The 17,533-nt window shown below is 38.6% G+C and overlaps 4 protein-coding genes and 1 long non-coding RNA gene across 14 annotated transcripts in view; 3 read left to right on the plus strand and 2 right to left on the minus strand.

Moving 5' to 3' along the window:
* The first annotated feature begins 1,626 nt into the window (after positions 1-1,626).
* Positions 1,627-2,113, plus strand: LOC6627334 (uncharacterized). Its single transcript, XM_002052195.4, has one exon. The coding sequence runs from the start codon at positions 1,693-1,695 to the stop codon at positions 2,065-2,067; it is 375 nt and encodes a 124-aa protein (XP_002052231.2). The 5' UTR covers positions 1,627-1,692; the 3' UTR covers positions 2,068-2,113.
* Positions 2,114-6,071: 3,958 nt separating this feature from the next.
* On the minus strand, positions 6,072-14,321 carry LOC6627333 (gustatory receptor for bitter taste 22e). Of its 3 annotated transcripts, none has more exons than XM_032438084.2 (3): positions 14,182-14,321; positions 6,288-7,343; positions 6,072-6,225 (listed from the first exon to the last, which is right to left on the minus strand). In XM_032438084.2, exons 2-3 carry the CDS (start codon positions 7,302-7,304, stop codon positions 6,073-6,075), a joined length of 1,170 nt encoding a protein of 389 aa, XP_032293975.1. In that variant the 5' UTR covers positions 7,305-7,343; positions 14,182-14,321; the 3' UTR covers position 6,072. The 3 variants fall into 3 exon arrangements, with proteins under 3 accessions (XP_032293975.1, XP_032293973.1, XP_032293974.1); XM_032438082.2 differs by having other exon boundaries at positions 6,288-7,425; positions 14,182-14,280; XM_032438083.2 differs by having other exon boundaries at positions 6,288-7,355; positions 14,182-14,259.
* Positions 9,646-14,306, minus strand: c-cup (calcutta cup). Of its 8 annotated transcripts, XM_032438089.2 has the most exons (5): positions 14,182-14,306; positions 10,756-10,789; positions 10,630-10,696; positions 10,394-10,568; positions 9,646-10,340 (listed from the first exon to the last, which is right to left on the minus strand). In XM_032438089.2, the coding sequence occupies exons 4-5, from the start codon at positions 10,434-10,436 to the stop codon at positions 9,718-9,720; spliced, it is 666 nt and encodes a 221-aa protein (XP_032293980.1). In that variant the 5' UTR covers positions 10,437-10,568; positions 10,630-10,696; positions 10,756-10,789; positions 14,182-14,306; the 3' UTR covers positions 9,646-9,717. The 8 variants fall into 8 exon arrangements, with proteins under 8 accessions (XP_032293980.1, XP_070064908.1, XP_070064905.1 ...); XM_070208807.1 differs by having other exon boundaries at positions 9,646-10,316; positions 10,394-10,696; XM_070208804.1 differs by having other exon boundaries at positions 10,394-10,696.
* LOC116651541 (uncharacterized) lies at positions 11,213-11,953 on the plus strand. Its single transcript, XR_004304543.2, has 3 exons — positions 11,213-11,472; positions 11,554-11,713; positions 11,801-11,953. It is a non-coding gene; the product is annotated as an uncharacterized lncRNA (long non-coding RNA).
* The window catches only part of wry (delta and Notch-like EGF repeat containing weary), a 29,357-nt gene continuing 24,797 nt past the window's right edge, over positions 12,974-17,533 (plus strand). Inside the window, exon 1 of the mRNA XM_002052192.4 lies at positions 12,974-13,321. The gene's annotated coding sequence lies outside the window, so the exon portion shown is untranslated. The remainder of the gene's footprint in view (positions 13,322-17,533) is intronic.

Consider the following 17,533-nt stretch of genomic DNA (forward strand, 5'->3'; position numbering starts at 1 on the left):
TCTTAAGATATGCACAAGCATTTTAAAACAATCGATTGTTTTATGCTTTCTGTTGCTTTTAAATGAGTTAGTATAGAATAATAAGAATTAATTTACCAATAATGAGAGAATAATTATTTGATAAATAAAACTTACAATATAAAATAAACATTTATGTATGGTACTTATAATCTGATTCTTAAAGGATTTGGCTCATATATGAAATATGAATACCCGGATTAGTCAAAATGATAATACCTTCTAAAGGAATATGGAAAGTTAAGAATGTATTGCCTTAATACAATACATTTCGTGAAAAACTTATAAAATATTAACTCTCATAGTGGCAAAATATTGGTCTGCGAAATATGGAAATGTCGTCAACCTGGCAATAGTAAACTCGAAAATAATAATAATTAGAACGACAAATAATATTCACACAAAAATACAGATTCTGGACGATATGTACTGTGAAGACGATCTTGTCGGTGTATAGATAAATTAATGGGTTAAATAAAAAAATTGATTACCTACCTTGATCTTACTGGCGTATTTTTTATATTCATCCAAAAAGTATGCACTCCTTGACAGTTTTCCTGTTTTAAAGTGAAAATTGAATATGAAGGCATGTCTGATATACTTACAATAACAATAGTTAACTATAGCCACTAAAGATTCTGTTCTTGGACGAAATTCATATAATGGTAAATTCTACCTCACCCAATACATATGTGCGACATCTCAGGAAATGTCTCCAAAGAAAGTTGTGTTTTCTAAATATATGATTTCGTAATAATAATATAATATAATTTCGTATTTGTGCAGCTATCAGAAGAAACACTAATAATTGTTTTCATTAAACATCATATACCATTTCTATAAAAACAGGGTATCGGAGCCCCGACGCGCCAAATAGTTGTTGGTATGTGTGTCTCAAATCACACATTTAGCTGTAAATATATGCATGCATGTATGCGTCTGCCAAGCCAAGGGAAGTTTATGAATTTAAGAACATTGCAACATTCTGTTGTGCTTGTGACGTCACAGCCTGTGTGCGATCATTGTAAACAGTAAATTAGTAAATTTTTAAATAAATTAATTATTGTTAGAGACCCTGTTAGTAAATTATTTAAATTCACGTTATAAGGATATAAATATATGCTTAACAACAAAAGAAATAAAACTCTAAGAAATGTGACGTAATAATTTTTGATTTAAATGCCACGGCCTGCTGGAACTTTCTACCTACTCGCGCCGGGACTCAGTTCTGCAACAACAACATTTGAACCAAACTGGTGTTGTTGTTGTTTCCAAGCGCTGCTTTCCAGAAAAGACAGAGAAACCCACAACAAACACAGTGACATTATTTGTCCCTTTTCTTTGCACTGAGTTTCCTATGTCCTCGTTATCGCTCACAAGCATCTTGGCGATCAAGACGGACGACGCAAAAAAATGGAATTTCACGCGCTACGTTCTTGTTTTGCATCTGATTTTTTGCTATTCTGAGTTTTATTTTTTGTTTGTTTGATTTTGGGTTTGCAGACCAACCCGATCCATCGCTTAAGAACTTTAAAACGGCAAAAAGGAGGATAGAGTCCGAGGTACAAGGTAAACAAATAAATAAATTGCTCTTTATAAGTAGGCTACATACACATACAAGAAAATAATCCAATATACAAAAACTTTATGCTTTACATTTAAAATTTTGGAAATATGAAGCCGGTTATCGAGTGGCTGATAAGCGTTTGTGCTGGCCTGCTGCTAGGCACACAATCGATGCGCTTTTGGAGAATAGCCAATGAAGAGCACAGGTCTCCCGTGGCAGGTGGTATGGAAACATCGGCAGTTCAGACTGAACTGGAAAAGCCATACATAATGGGATCTGAGCAGATAAACGCGGCATTGCAAAATATTCTTAGTAGCGACGATAAAAGCTTGGAAAACCAAACGCTATTGATTGGCGCCGTAAACAAGGCAGGCTATGCGCTGGGCTCGGAGTCATTGAATCGCATGCTGGAGGATATTTTGGGGCAGCCCTGCAGCGACAACGTGAAGTTACCTCATATCGAGCCAGCCATTCAGCTTTAACGCTCAAACAACATATTTCGCTTGTAAATAAATTTATTTTCCTTAATGTGTCGACACAATGTTACGATCCTGTGATCAGAGAAGATGTAAGATTTGCGGCTCCGTCCAGTTCAATGTTGACACAATGTTGCCTATGATTGTTATGTCAAGTCTGTATCAATATGGTTCACATACACGGCCAATATACTCTTTGTATACTCTGCTCACAGTGTGAAAGTGAGCATATTAGTGACTTGCAATGTAGTTGCTATCCGTTCGTCCAAAAGGAACTTGGTTTGTCACGGTTGAAACCTGTAATAGCTTCAAAAAGATAAGTTATGATTGATGTCCTTTTAAGTTGGACGCTAGTGTGTGGAATATCCTAGAGTACAAGCTTACAGAACGGTTTCTATTGGTAATTACACCGCGAGCAGAGTATTGCACAGTCGGGTAGGCCCACGGGTAACAACGTGCCGACTGCATTAAAGCCAAAAGCAGACCAAGCATTTAAGTCAGCCACGACAATCTGTCCGCGATAATCAAATTGCATAAATTTACAAAAGCTGTGCGGAAAAAGTGGAAAGTGGAAACCGCAGCGGAAAATGGCAGCCGAACTCATTTTCACAATTTTCGCAACTGTCATTGAAATGTCAACATACATCCACAACAGGCTGTTCGCAATCCCCAGCCGGCAGGTTTAGCTTCAGCGTAAGCCTCAGCTCTTTGGGCGCTGCGTGACGCAAATACTGATGAATGCTTCCCGGCCGCGAGGGCTCCCGTAGCTGACGGTGCAGTTGTTGTCCTGCTGTGGATTCCTGGCCCGTCAACGGAGACTGGTGTTGGTCTCCTTCATTGGGATGAGGTTTGTCTGTTTTGATGAACTATATGTGGTGTTTAATGTCGTCGTTGTAGTTTGTTCTTGTGGGGCAGATCTATGTGCGGTCTGATTCCTTCACGAGCCTGATCCGGATCCGAGTAGACGAATGCATCAGGATTAGGTCACGTAAAACGGTGGCAACATCTCATTTAATGTGATTTGCTTTTACGTCTAAGTCCAACTCCCGCTGGGCCGGTATGTGTGTGCATTAGGAATTAAGTCTGCTTAAATGTGATTAATTAAATGATTCAGGTGCTTTTCAAGTCATAAAAATGACTAATGGAAGCAATAAGTTTCAGATGTTTAATGAATGCCTACAGCCCGACCATGTCTGGTAATACCCTAAAAGATTATTGTAAAAGGTGAATTATTAGAATTCCCTCATTGATAACACTTGGAATACAATGAATACTCGCTTGCATGAATGAGTAAGTCGAACCTAAAATGAGTAAGTTGGAGCCGAATTAATAAATTTATTTTATAGGTCATCGTCCAAGTTGGTAGGGCCAAGGCTAGAGTATTTTTCCGCTACAAAGCTCACCCCTTTTATCGGCCTAATCTTGGTTGAAGGTCGCCGTCTTGAAGGTCGCTTGACTCTAGGCTCACCAACCCCATATTTTGCCCAACTGTGGGAAGTGTGGGCTGAGAAAGTAAGAGTTATGGAAAAATGAAGCAGGCTAAGTTTGAATATCTGACAATTTTTTCCGCTGGCGTAGCGTGTTTTATGCTCTTTCCAGGCTTAAGTAAAATGATGCTGGTTTTTTGTGGTCTCTTTGTCGCGTTTCGCCGAAGTCTGCAGTTTGCTAATCTTTATAGTTCAGCCGATGCTGACGCATAAGTCTGCAATTTAAATGTAAAGCCGCTTAAAAATCTATTGCCCTAAGTCCATTTGCATAAAACATTATATTCCGGAAGCAATTAAATATTTGCCTAATTCAGTAATTGGCTATCATTCAAAGGTATATATGCCGAAAACTCGATTCGGGAATAGTATACAGGGTATACCTTTTGCACATATATTACAAGAAAATAATAGCTTTGTTTCTGTATAGCTTGTCTTCGCGAAATGAGAGCAGAAATAAATGACTGCATAAAGACTTTCAGAGTTCAAGGTGGGTGTCTTTGGCACAAAATAGAGCAGCAGTGCGTCTCACAAGCCATACATTCGTACATACATATATACATACATACATATACACACACACACATACATACATACAAACATACAAACATACAAACATACAAACATACATACATACATACATACATACACACATACACATACACATACACACACACACATACACATACACATACACACACACACACACACACACACATACATACATACATACACACATACATACATACATACATACATACATACATACATACATACATACATACATACATACATACATACATACATACATACATACATACATACCTACATACCTACATACCTACATACCCACATACCTACATACCTACATACCTACCTACATACCTACATACCTACATACCTACATACCTACATACCTACATACCTACATACCTACATACCTACGCCTCCTGCTCCGCCCCCTTGGTGCTCCTCCGGTACGCTCCTCCGGCTCCTTAGCTTCCAGCGTTGAAGCCACCTGCGCCTAATTCTTAGGTGAAGCCTGCAAGCCTTACTTAAATTTTTGAGAATCGAGGAGGAGGGCAGTTTTAATAAATATGTTGTCTTATTTAAATTTACCGCGCATTTATAAGACAATTTACTTGCATACATACATATATGCGTACATACATATGTGCATACCCATACGCACATACATACACACATGTACACACACATATACACATCCATACATAAATACATACATAAATAAACACATTCATATATTCATTTATTCATTAATGCATGCATGCATATATATACACATACATAAATACATATATACATACATGCATACACACATACACATACACATACATATTAGCATACATATATATATACAAAATCAGTGTGTTATCTAAGCTGGAAACATTATTCTTGTATCCTATATAGACATTGGTCAAAATTTCCCATACAATATTTCGGTAAAATCTCATACGATTTAACCGAGGTTTGGATCTTTCTCCACGGTTTGGCCACGAGATCAATTCATCCAAAACTGGTTAAAATTGTACCTTCAAATTGGGCATTATTTCAAAAATCTTAAAGGGTCAAAATTTCCCCATAACTCGGTCAAAAATCATCCGATTTCCACGAGGTTTGGCTTTTTGCTTGTTTATTTTATACGTACCACAGGCAAGGCCGGGGTATACCCTCTAATATAATGTAAAATTGGCAGCACTTCTGACCTTCCCCACACATGCCGCTATTGCGACTGTCTGGCTCCACAAAGTCGCAATAGAACATTTTGGCAACCCGAGTTTTTAAAATGCCAGTGGAGCATGCAGTTGTTAGTTGCCAATGCTTTCCTAAAGTTTATCTGAGAGCGGCGTGGCACTTTGAACGCCAAGAGAGCGCTATAAATGTTGCCTGCCGTAAGCAACATGTTGACAATGTCTGTCAATATGTTGACAGTGTCACGCAACACGGACAGCTTTTGATGTTGCCGTGGCATTCGCCAAGCAAAGGCAGCGCCGTCTAGTTATTGATTTCTCGCTTCAACTGAAGGAATTTCTAGGAATTTCACAGAGTAGCTAATAAGCAATTTTTTGAATTAATTTTGTAGATTTTACGCCCACTCTGGCTTTCTTAAATCATAAAAATCGATATTTCCTAGTCACAGTCACAGCTGGGATTACAGTCTTCGAGCTACTTACCCATAAACATGGCCTTGGGTGTAGCCGGAGATACCCACCTGATGCTGATCTCGCTTGCACCGCCAATGGTGTAAAATGTAACCCCAGGCGAATCTTGCCCAAATTGAGCTCCTCGCTGCTTTGCTGCACGGTAGGGGTCACAGTTCACAGCCTGGACAGTTTACCTGAAGCAAAAACTTTTATGTTTCCTTTGCCTGTTTGCTGTCTAGCTTCTGCACGACCCTGTACACTTAAGCAGTAGTTCCTGATTTCTAGCCAAATCTATCTCCTTAAACAGTTAACTTCTTAAACCTAAACCTCCTAATGATTGAGAGCAATACAATTTAGCGGTGTTACAAATTCATATAATCGAACTGAACCAAGTAGATTAAATACAATACACAAGCAACAATCATTCGAAATCCCATTGCGTTATGGACATAGAACAAGCCGCAATGGTTAAATCTTAGACGTCTATGACAGCAAAATAGGGCAAAGTCGTTGATCTGAAAGAAGAGAGTCTCAGTTAAGGTATACTTAAAAAAAACACACACACACATCTACTTACACTTCGGTCTAGATCAACCTCTAGTTCAGGTATGTCATTGAATAGCTTTAAAATAGCTGAGGTGGCTCGACCTTGTCGCTCTGCCAAGTCGCAGACAGCAATACTCAACCAGAAGTCCATCAAATTAATGGCTAGCGCCTGAATAAAGTTGATTGCCAGCGCGAACGTCAATATTTTCTTTAAGCTAATACAGTAGACAATCATATAGAATATGGATAATATATTGACACTTAGTAGGGATATCATGAAAAGCGTCATTTGGTAGTCGTAGAGAGCACCGAGTCGATTGCTTAGGCCCAAGAGGCGACTATACAGGCAATGCAGTTCTTGAACACGAGGGGAACTCCTTATGTTCCACATCCTCAGCTGATTTGCCAGCGTAAGAAGTTCCCGATTGACGATCCAAACAGAGCGATATATATACAATACGGCCAGGTGAAAGTGCATTCCAATCAGAAGTATGCTCATCTGAACTGCCATGACACCGACTAGACCCAAAAAGAGTTTAAAGCTGATGGGAGGCGACAGTCCATATCGCATGACGAACATTGAAGCGACTTCCAACCAAATCGATAAGCCTTTATATATAATATAATTGTCAAAGCTGAGACAATCGTTAAAGTCATGTGGATTCAGGTGTTGTTGATACAGATTTGTCAGCGTATTAATTGTACTGGCAAGCTCCTCGGATAGCCACCAGTTCCGAAAGTGCATCACAAAAACGGTTGTCAAAAGTAGTAGGTTTTGTAGATAGTTGATTTGCTCTGCCAAAGGATTACGATGGAATACCTCAATCAGGGCTGTCGTGTCTGTTTCTGCTTGATAGTTGTGCGTAACCCAAACAAACCCAACTTGCAAAATGATGCCATATCCAATCAGCCACGTCGAGCGTCGCAATTTCTTCGTGCTGGAATTATAGATGAATGGGAACAGACCGAGCGCCCAAGAACCGTACAGTGTCGCCCAAAGATTTAACCGAGCGAATTTCTGACGCCAAGTGCGACAAGCTGGCCACATTTCCACCGAATGAATTAATTTGTTTGATGGTTTTGCTTACTGTGGAGTCAACTAATGCGATGAATGATAGGAAAACAGACCAGGGCGAATCAATAACATGTACCTACAACCTCTAGAGTGGCTGAATAAAAGAAATTGTTTACTGTAGATTAATACCCTCGATGACATATGGCAAATGTGCGGTATGTTCAATACTTGGATGCCTGATCAAATCTATGATAGTATGAGGCTACGAGGTTTGCCAACATAATAATACCCAGCCAGAAAGGAAAGTTGAGGTAGTCCAACACTTTGATGAAGTCGAGCTATATTCAATTTAATTAATTTTGTTTTTTAAACTGTATTCATCTTTAGATCCTAGCCTTGGATTTTGGTTTTATGTCAGAGAAGTATAAATAAGCAGTAGAAAATTTACTCAACTGTAGAAAATCCTGAGTTGGCACTAACTGCGTTAAAGATGGCAGCCGAGCATGTGACCAAAAATGTTGGGCCAGGCACATCGCAGACAAGGAATTAACTCTCAGCATATTCGCATGGCGCAACTAATTACAAATTACAAATGTGTTTGGCCATGTAATTTGAGCACTTTATATTCAAAACCGTGTTATTTGCAAAAGTCGAGCACAGCTGCGTCTGTCACATAAACCTGACGGGGAGGCTGGGCGAGCTTTGGGCTTTCTCCAGGCTGCCTCTACAGGCTTAGGCATAGCCTGGCTGTCGGAATCCCCAGTTTCGCGGTTAATTATGTTTTTGTATTCCCGACGTGCAACAATGGGCGTCGTTAGCAACGCAGCCGGCACTCCGCAAGTGTCTGGTCCTGGTCCTTGTTGTGTGTGATTATCGTCTCGGATTGAATGTTTACTTTGATATGAGACATTGCTTAATTGCAGAAATTGTTTGAATACTCTGTTTACAACGTGCACAAGAGTTTGCTAGTGGTTTGAATACCCCGTTTGCAAAGTGAACAAAAGTTGGTACGTCTTTATCACTGTCCCTATGTCTCAGACATTTGAGTTTTTAATCTTGAAATATCTACAAACAAACTGTATTCTGGCCCACTGCAAAAATCTATTTTTTCAAGGTGCCAGCTTAAGACTCACCTGACCAAGTCACCATCCCAATAATCACACAGACTCTCTCGTTACAATCTCAAAAAAGAGTATTGAGCATTCGACTACAAGTTTTAACTTGTTGCCTTGGGTGAGCAGTGCATGATTGCAGGGTATGTCCTCGTATTTTTTTCGTTGATTTTATTTTATTTGCTTTGACAGCTTTAAATTTAATCGAAATTAACACATCGAATAACATTTGGTGTTTGGCTGCTTATCAAAGATATCTCGGCACTTAGAGCCAGGTTGTGTGCTGTGTGCCTTGTGTGTTGAGTTTTTGTACATTTGGCTGATTTTTGAGTGTGTGCTCAAAGTTTTTGGACAACTTTTTTACAACTCCTTAAGCACGTAGCTGTTGTTACGAAAAAGTAATTTTGATTTTATTAGCTGTGTAGCACCTGATGGTTTTGATGGCCCCAACTTGTATCACCTGCCCCGCTACAGTTCGTTTACCAATTCAATTTTTTCTCTATTGAGAATTTGGCACAACTGAAAAGTTTGCCCGAGGTGACAAAAAAAAACGCAGAATTTGTTGATGTCGCCGACACCAGCGACATTTTCTTTTCAATGGAAAACCATTTGAGCCACATGCCATGCAGTCAGCCAATTGTAGAGCTTTAATGACGCTTCAGGCTTCAATGGCTGAGCGGAATTTTACAAAAGCACGACCCTTTGCAATCCTCTTTTAAACTAATTCTATCAGTTCAGGTTTTACTAGCAGAATGATAAATATTTACGAATCGAAGCACAAGACGGCAAGGCAGACAGTATGGAAGGATACATAAGCATCTCGCATATTTTTGCTCGCTTGCAATTCTCAACTAGTTTAAGCTTGAAATAGGATATATGTTTGCAGGCCTAACGCAAGCTGTTTCACTCAGATATTTTCTCTTATTATTGTTGTTGTTACGCTTGCAATTCTCAACAAATTAAAGCTTGGAATAGCATATGAGCTGTTTGCTATCCTAGAATTCGTACCGGATACCTACTATCAATCGCTTCAAACAAATTAAAAATCGATGGCCAACCTGCTCATAAATCAACATTGATTTCGGCAACCTTAACAAATATCATTTCTTTCTTGTTTTATTACTATTTTTTGTTATATCAAGTCTATTTGGCCCATTCTAGTAAGGAAAGTTAGATGGCTTTTAACTTCTGCTACGCTTACAAAAATCTTCATTATCGTTCCTTGCAATCAAATATAACTTATTGTATATATTTTATATAATTTTATTTAATTTTTTTCTAGCCACTATTGCGACACGGTTTGTTTGAGGGAAAAGTGAACTGAAATGCGGACCCTAACAATAATTGGATTCGTGATTAGAATCCTGATGCTCCTGACTGCGTTTACTCACAAGAGTTGAGACGTCACTTTCATAGTCGTCACTTTCGGACCCTTCGCTGTCAGTCAAGTAGCCAACGATATGGAACTCGGCGTTCAGACTACGCTCCCATCTTTGAAGCACATCGTCGGTACAAACGCCCATGGAACCGCAAGCAATATTAAGCACATGATTGGCATTGCAGCCTGCCAGCAGGGAGTAGGGCCCGGGCCCCAAAAAAGTATCCCGCGAAGAGCTGAGATCATAAATGTTACCATTAAGCGCCGTGTATATGGGTTGGCTGTCTTGCATTCCGTCGTAGGCCGTCAACTGTCGACGGGTGAGCCGCAGAGCCTCACACTTCGGAGGCAGCCGGTCTCTGAGATTAGCCTGGCTGTCCCGGCAATCAGTGGCCAGTTGCGAAGGGTAGTCCACTTTCGTGGGACTCTTATCAGCTTGCCTGGCGAATAGTGCATAAATCTGGGCTAGCTTCGTAGTTGCATAATAGCCCACCGCAAAGGAAATGACAACTTGAGCAATGGGACTCCTCAGTAAGGGGCGGATCAGTCTGACAGCTGCATATATATTGAGATTCTCTTCTAAAATAAACAAGTTCGCAAATCTACAGTGTGGTTTAGCGAAAAGGACCTACTTGCAAAGGGTAGCTGGATTTGAAATAGTTTAAGTAGCGACATATTTCAAGCACTCTGAATTGTTAGTTCTGTTCGGCCGACAAATTATATATACATATATTTGTATAGGAAACAAATTTTATTTGTGACACATATAATTTTGTAAGATTTGCAGCTTGATAGTTCTCAGATAGCCTACGAGATACCCTTTAAATCAGCTCCAAGTCTCCTAAAACATATGCTCGCACTTACATACCCTCACTCCAGTCTGGTTAACTCGATAAGTGCAGCCAATCGATATTTATCGGTTTTGAGGGAATAACCTGTAATTCAAATGAACCTCCATTTAACATACTTAGACTGACAACTGCCGTCCTCTTACCCATTTTTTAGTTACAGGGTATACAAAGAAGGAACTACGAGAAAACGGAAATATAATTAATATGTAGAAATATGTTCGGGTAAGAGTAAGGCACATGGCGTGTGCCATAACTAAAATCCAGGGCCTAATATATGCATGTTGGCTCAGAGGAGCCTGTTCAGTTCATCTGCTGTTAAGCCAGCTGACGGTCTAATTTATAATATCCACATTTTGGCAGCAATTTGCATTACCTTTATTGCCCCATGTGTGCGCATATGTAGCCAGGGCTTTAATACATTTTCATGTGTGTAAATTTGAGAGTTCCTCCCTTTTTTTTTCTAAATAAAATTGGCTGTACTTGGGCTTTAATATGACTTAATAGGCTCATTACAAATATTTGTTGTTTGCTGGATATATGTAAAGCACAAGCATACCCAAACATGTTCATATAGCTGCAAGGGAATAGAAAATATACTCTATGCACAAGCAAGAATAAACTGTTGTCTTTGGGTTGACCGAAGTTTGAAGACCCTTACGCACATAGAGAAGAGTTCAACATTTCTCTACTGAGTCATGAAAAGATTCATTAAAAACATACAATGCTTTCTATAATATATCCGTCTAGACTGACTGAAACAGAAAGGTGACAAAAAATTTGTCAACTTTATCGGGTGGCACTTCCATGTGTTACACATTAGCTGAACAAATTAAAATACCCTCCTTATGGGTGTAAAAATGGTGAGTCCCTTTCTCTATTATGCTTAAATTTAAATTTGCATAACGTTGATTTTGTTGGTGTATAATGCACTACATGAGCAGCTCCGTAGAAGCATACATTGCGAATACAACGCGGATTACGTCGAGCATATTGCCCGCCGCTGGGTGTTTGGTTCTCGATTCTGGTTTGGCGGTTTTTTCCACTTAATACCCTGTACGCTCTGAAAGGGGGTGTAATAGGGGTGTTCGCTGCTTCTATAAAGTATATCTATTCTTGATCAGCAGCAAATGCGTTTAAAGGTTTAAAGGTTTGAACAAATTATATTCAATTTATTTATTTTGGTTGCAGGGTATCTCATGGCCGGTTACTCTAGACTAAGGCGCTCACGCTTGTTTAAATTTAATATAAAAACACATTTTGGCTGCTGTTTAAATATAATTACACTCACTCTGCGGGCTGCACTCATAATTTAATTAAAATTTATAAATTACTTTGTTTGAACGTGACCGGAAAAACGCCGCCTGGTTTGCCAGCTCGTGTTTGTTATTAATAAACTTTTCGATTGCAGGCAAACAGCGGGACAGCTGGTCTCATTAAATGATGTATTCTTTTTTTTTTTTTATTATACATACTTGCAAACCTTAAGAGTCCTACTCGCCTTTCCGATAGCTGCAAACGAATGCAGAAGCTACGTTATGTGATTGTAGAAAGGCCTTCTAAGCATTAAATTTTGTGAAAGTTTAAAAGGTTTTAGCTGAAAGTCCTCTTGATAATTGCATTCAGTGAGGAAAGGCCATAAGTAGCGCCCTGGCGGGCTTCAACAAACAATTTAAACACTTTGTTTAACGCGGACTTACACGAGCTTGCATTCAAAGGACTTCAATGGCGGCTAAAAAGAAAATAGCACGCATATAGACAAACGACCAGACGGACAGAGATTGCACAAAATGTGCAGCGAGCATAAAAAAAAGGCTTTGGCATTATGTTTGCGCAAGCCAAGACCAGACGTCAATGCTCTCCCGCATCGCCCACATGGGCATCCATTAGGACTTTTGTATGCATTACCCACACATTAGGGCGCATAATGAAAAGCTTGCTCCTCAGTGAACCTTTGCAACGGAAAGAAGTCGAGAATTCAGGCAATCACAGACAAAGACTATGCATTACATGAATAAATGATAAAAATGTAATAAAAATTAAATTAAATAATAATGGTAAATGACTGCGAATCGAGCAACCTTCGAGCTCCTTCTGCTGTCCAAATGCCGCAGCAGCTGATGCCAAACAGCTGTACGTAAATGTTTTGGGTAATTTTGAAACACTTCTGGCCCGAACTTGTACCCGTACTCGGCAAATGGCCCAAAATTAAACCCAAAACAGTAGCACGGATGCTGTGCGCATGCTCAAAGGCGGAGAGAAAATTGACTCTTGTGTGTGTTTATGGCAAAAGGCAAAGCTTTCATCTAGATGACGCAGCATCCATTGCATTGCGGACGAGACCGCTTCAGTAGCGGAGTAGATTTCAATCCTCACGGTTGGTCAGCGCCAGACTCTGGACAAGCAGATAGCAAAAACAAGAGCTGAGAGCAGCAGAGCATCGCGCCAACAAATCTAATTGTGATTTCCGAATGTTTCAATTGTTTGCATTTTTGTAAACAATTGGGCAGTTGTGGTACTTAATTACTTGCACTCCAAAAGAAGTTTGTGTACTTTTCAAATAAAATATAAATAAGAAAATAACTGAAGAGTTGCATAAAATATATAATATAAATCAAAATAGTGCTACGACTAAAGAACGTATACAAATTCAGTGATTGGTGAAACTATGTATTGTTTAAATCATAATAACTGGAAAGCTGAACAATTCAAGTAAATAAAAAATGCATTAAATCACACTAATTACGAGGCAATAGTTTTAAGAATTAATCCTTTTCTTTTTGTCATCATAACTTAGCAGATCGAAGCTTTAAATATTAATTGAGCGTACTATAAAATTGTGTCAAATTTTCCGATGTCGAGTAGAATGCGTCCACGACCACAAAATGGATATATTTTCTAGATAAACTTAAATATATATAGATATAAATATATTATGCTCGAATTAAACTTAAACTTAAATCGATCCGTTGGCCGTCGGATCCGTGCGCTTTACATAAGCTTAACTTTTCTCTCAGTTTTAAAACTCGATTATACTAATTTTGTATTCAAAATATTTTAGCTGCAGTATGCTTTTCTCACATGAGCAAAAATCTTATCAGCGATTCGATACGGAAAACATTACAAGTCTGATTTAAATCTGTAAGAATAACTGCTCTATTAATACCCTATTCACAAAGGGATAAAGAGTTGCATTTGCTTTCGAAATACCCCATTTATATATTTTTGGGCACACCCAAATATTGTCTTACATATTTCGAGTGGTAGACACCAAACTTGGCACGAGGCCTATTGGTGACCTCCTCTAAATATGAGTGCTATAAATATTGTGGCCACGCCCATAGCCTGTCTCAAAGAATTGCCAAAATCGATATCTCCTAGTCATAGTTTGAAAATAGTCTTCCGTTTAACCCAGTGTAAGCTATAAGTGCAAAGTGTACAGAGTATTGCGCAGTCGAAATCGTGTGCTCTTAGATATCAAAATGATTTTAGAGGCCTTAAAAAAGAAAGAAAATTGCAGTCGATTTGCACAAACTGCTTTGCTAGATATTGCACAAGCCCAATACACTTACTTTTTACTATTGCGAATAGAGTATACGAAACGAGGGAGTTAGAGCTCGGTAATATTCCAAACGATTAATATTATTAATATTCCAATTGATTGTAAGTAGTTCTTAAATATTGTTGAATGGAAATTAAAGTTTTGACTGAAATGTTTGACAAATAATTTTTCTTTAAAATTTAAAGCATATTTGTTATGCTTAAAAATTCTATAAGAAAAGTCTATATGTCATAAAAGTTTATTCCAATTTGGACAAATATTTTTGTAACGAACTTTACCTTAAATGGATTCCTTCTCTATAATATAGAATTTTTCTTAGATATTTTAAAGGTCTATAAGATACATGTTATAAAAACTTTTTCCAAATTTTCCCTCACCTTAACTTTTCATTCCTAATGTCTTGAGTGGATTCCTTCTCATCAGCGGTTGCATTTTGCGTTAGTTTAGAAACACGCTGCTGATATATATATTTATATAAAAACTGTTTACTACCCTTACGGTGGGAATGTTCAGAGTTCCGTCCTGTTGTTCACAAGCGTCATAAACTGCAGAATCGTAAAAAAGAAAAAAACGGCAGCCATATAATGTATTTCGAGTGGCTTAAGCTTTAAGATTCTTGAGCGCGACCTACTAAATATGTGTCCCCCTTTCTAACTCGCTCTAATGCTAAGCAAAAAACGTTTTAAACTGGATACTTGTACTCGTTCCGCTTCCTCCTTGGGCCATGTTTTTTCATCTTTGTGGTATAAAAATAAAGATTAATGTGAGTTCTTCGCAAAGTAGCACACTCCAACTACATCACAGGCAATGCCACCGTGGGGCAAAACTGAATAATATGTTCTGATAGTAATCATCGACACATTGACATTCCGTTTTGAGTGGTGCTCAAATCGTTGCAGAGGGTATTTTATATGTTTTCACTGTAGGAGATTTCTCAATTCCCATTCAGTGTAATTGTATAGCTGCTGCCTTTTGTTTTTGAATGTTTCTAAGGGAACTGGTCTATTAGTTTTATAAAGATCAGACTTTGAACTAATTCAGGAACGCTTTTCTATGCAACTACGTGCTTCGTGCTGTGTTTGTCTGTGTTTTTGTGAATGCTTAAAAGGAAGCTCCAATGTTTGTTACGGACACTTGGCCATGTGTATAGGGTATTTACTCAACGGGCACTCTCGACTAGAGAAGTCTTGACTTTTTCATTGAATTATGAACAGCATACTATCGAAACTCTTTGATATAGTTCATATATGTTAGGCACAATTGGCAGATTAGTAATTTTATTATGAGAATTGGTTGAAAATATGACGCAAGGGTATTTCATGTTCGGTTCGCTCTCGTTTGGCTTGTTCTTAGCTCACGGCGGAGCTCACCTCTCCCTGGCATGCCTTGAATAGGACTCGTTTTCACAAAGCAACGACTTGCCGGCACTTGACTTGAAATTTTTCTAGCTCAGAGCTGAATAAAAGAGCTTCGTCCTGTTCGCCTTTGTTGTCGTCCTAAAAATGTGCAATTGCGTGGGGCAGCCTCCTTCGGCTTATGAGCGCCGTGCTTGCAACTGTACGATTTCAAAGTAATATTTTGCGTGCCACCAAAATATGCGGCCCCAAACAAAAACATTTCTAAATAAAAGAAACGCATATAGAGGAAAACGATTACGTAGCCAATGTAAGTTTATCAGCAACATCCTATCGCTGCCCGCATTTATTTCCCACCCAGCCATACTTTATACACTGTTCACAGGGCTGAAAGGGTATACTTGTTTTGTGCAACGTATATATATATCTACCAATGCATTAGGTCAAATCCCTACGAACATTGCAGATACTGCAGGGTCTCTACGATATTTTATTATATATATTATATGTATTTTATTCCCCCAATCCATCATGAGCCGTATAAATACATGAGTATATCCAAAAATTCACAGATTGCTTTCAAAAAACATTTGTAGGGCCATACTATCCGTAGTCAATGCTCCTTTGAACAGAGTATTGCGCAGTCGGTTGGACCCATCCGCAACGCTTTTTGCGGTTGGGAATATATTTATGTGCGTTTAGGTGGCTCAGTGCGGAGTGTATATCACGCTTGGTCGCATTTTTAATTAAGCTTCATCTTTATTTCTATTTACATTTTCCTTTTTGCTGAAACTGTTTGCACACATTACAAAAGCAAAACAGCAACAAACAAACTTCGCATAGTCCTTACAATCTTTTCGCTAACCGATTTTCTGCGGGTACGTTTTTATTTTATTTCTTTTTTCAAATTTCACAACTCGTAAAAATGATACTCTGCTTACAAGCAGCAAACACATGCGAAATATGCACCTATTTCAGGCCTTACAAATCATAGAAATCTTCTCTTCTTTTAGCTTAAAGGTGACTGCCCAATTTTTTCATCAATCGATTTTTTTTTAGCTTTGTAGCTTATTTTTAAATATTATTAACCTGTGAGCAGGGTGTTGCGCAGTCAGACTCATCCTCAGGCATCCTTTCTACTTGTGTGCCATTTTTATTTTTCTGCAGCTAAGCATTTTTACGTTTTCCTGTTTATATAAGCAATTTTCACATGGTTCTTTTTTTATGGTAAATAGAACATTTCAAATGGGCTCTATATTTCATTTGTGAATTAGACTTACGAGTAAGAATTTTTTCTAGCACTTTGTTAAACATATTTACAGTACGACAAACAGCAAACATTGTTTTTGAGATTAGAAAACAATATTCAAAAGGCAAAAAGTTGTACTCTTCACGATTGGGTTAATATGCTCGACAAAATAACCACAAGGCAATGACTTGCAGGCTTTGACTTTAGGAAATAATGAGATTTTGCGGAGGTGAAACGCCATCGACTAGAGCGTTTCTAGCTGTTGTTATTCACCTGCTTTAATTTAAGTTAAATTAAAAAGGCATACCTGAAAATGAATATGTTGCCATACCTCATATTGCATCTAAGCAGGCAAAAACAGCTTACTCCTTGATGTGAACTTAACTTTTAAATCTAGAACAGTTTCCCGTTTCAAGGGGTGTAATCTAGTAAATTTATAGCACCGTCCATTGGAGTCCAAAAGGATTCTGTGCAGGCTCTTGCTTTGCTTCTTTTCTTTCATCCCAAAGTCTAGGAGTCTGGAGTCGTGTACAAGACTCCACTTAAGCAGATTTCTGCACTTCTGTGCGCCTTGCTTGCCGAGGGCGGGCAATCAGACTGCAACTTGAAAGGAAGCCATTGTCACTTTGTACCAGTCCTGGGGGCTAGGGTCTGTTAAAAATGTGAACTCTCTTTTAGGTTTCGACCAGGGAGTCCCTTTCTAGAATGTAGGCTGTTAGGCATTAATGGCATCTAACATCAGTCAGTTTTTCCTCTTA

Source organism: Drosophila virilis, chromosome 4 (assembly GCF_030788295.1).
Source record: "Drosophila virilis strain 15010-1051.87 chromosome 4, Dvir_AGI_RSII-ME, whole genome shotgun sequence".
NCBI classification, from domain to species: Eukaryota; Metazoa; Arthropoda; class Insecta; order Diptera; family Drosophilidae; genus Drosophila; species Drosophila virilis.

Coding starts and splice junctions, on each gene's coding strand:
- c-cup (XM_032438089.2), bottom strand. CDS start 10,436: ATGTCGCTACTTAAACTATTTCAAATCCAGCTACCCTTTGCAA. Junction 10,341..10,393: donor AATCCAGCTACCCTTTGCAA/GTAGGTCCTTTT, acceptor TGTTTATTTTAG/AAGAGAATCTCAATATATAT.
- LOC6627334 (XM_002052195.4), top strand. CDS start 1,693: ATGAAGCCGGTTATCGAGTGGCTGATAAGCGTTTGTGCTGGCCTGCTG.
- LOC6627333 (XM_032438084.2), bottom strand. CDS start 7,304: ATGTGGCCAGCTTGTCGCACTTGGCGTCAGAAATTCGCTCGGTTAAAT. Junction 6,226..6,287: donor AGGTTGATCTAGACCGAAGT/GTAAGTAGATGT, acceptor CTCTTCTTTCAG/ATCAACGACTTTGCCCTATT.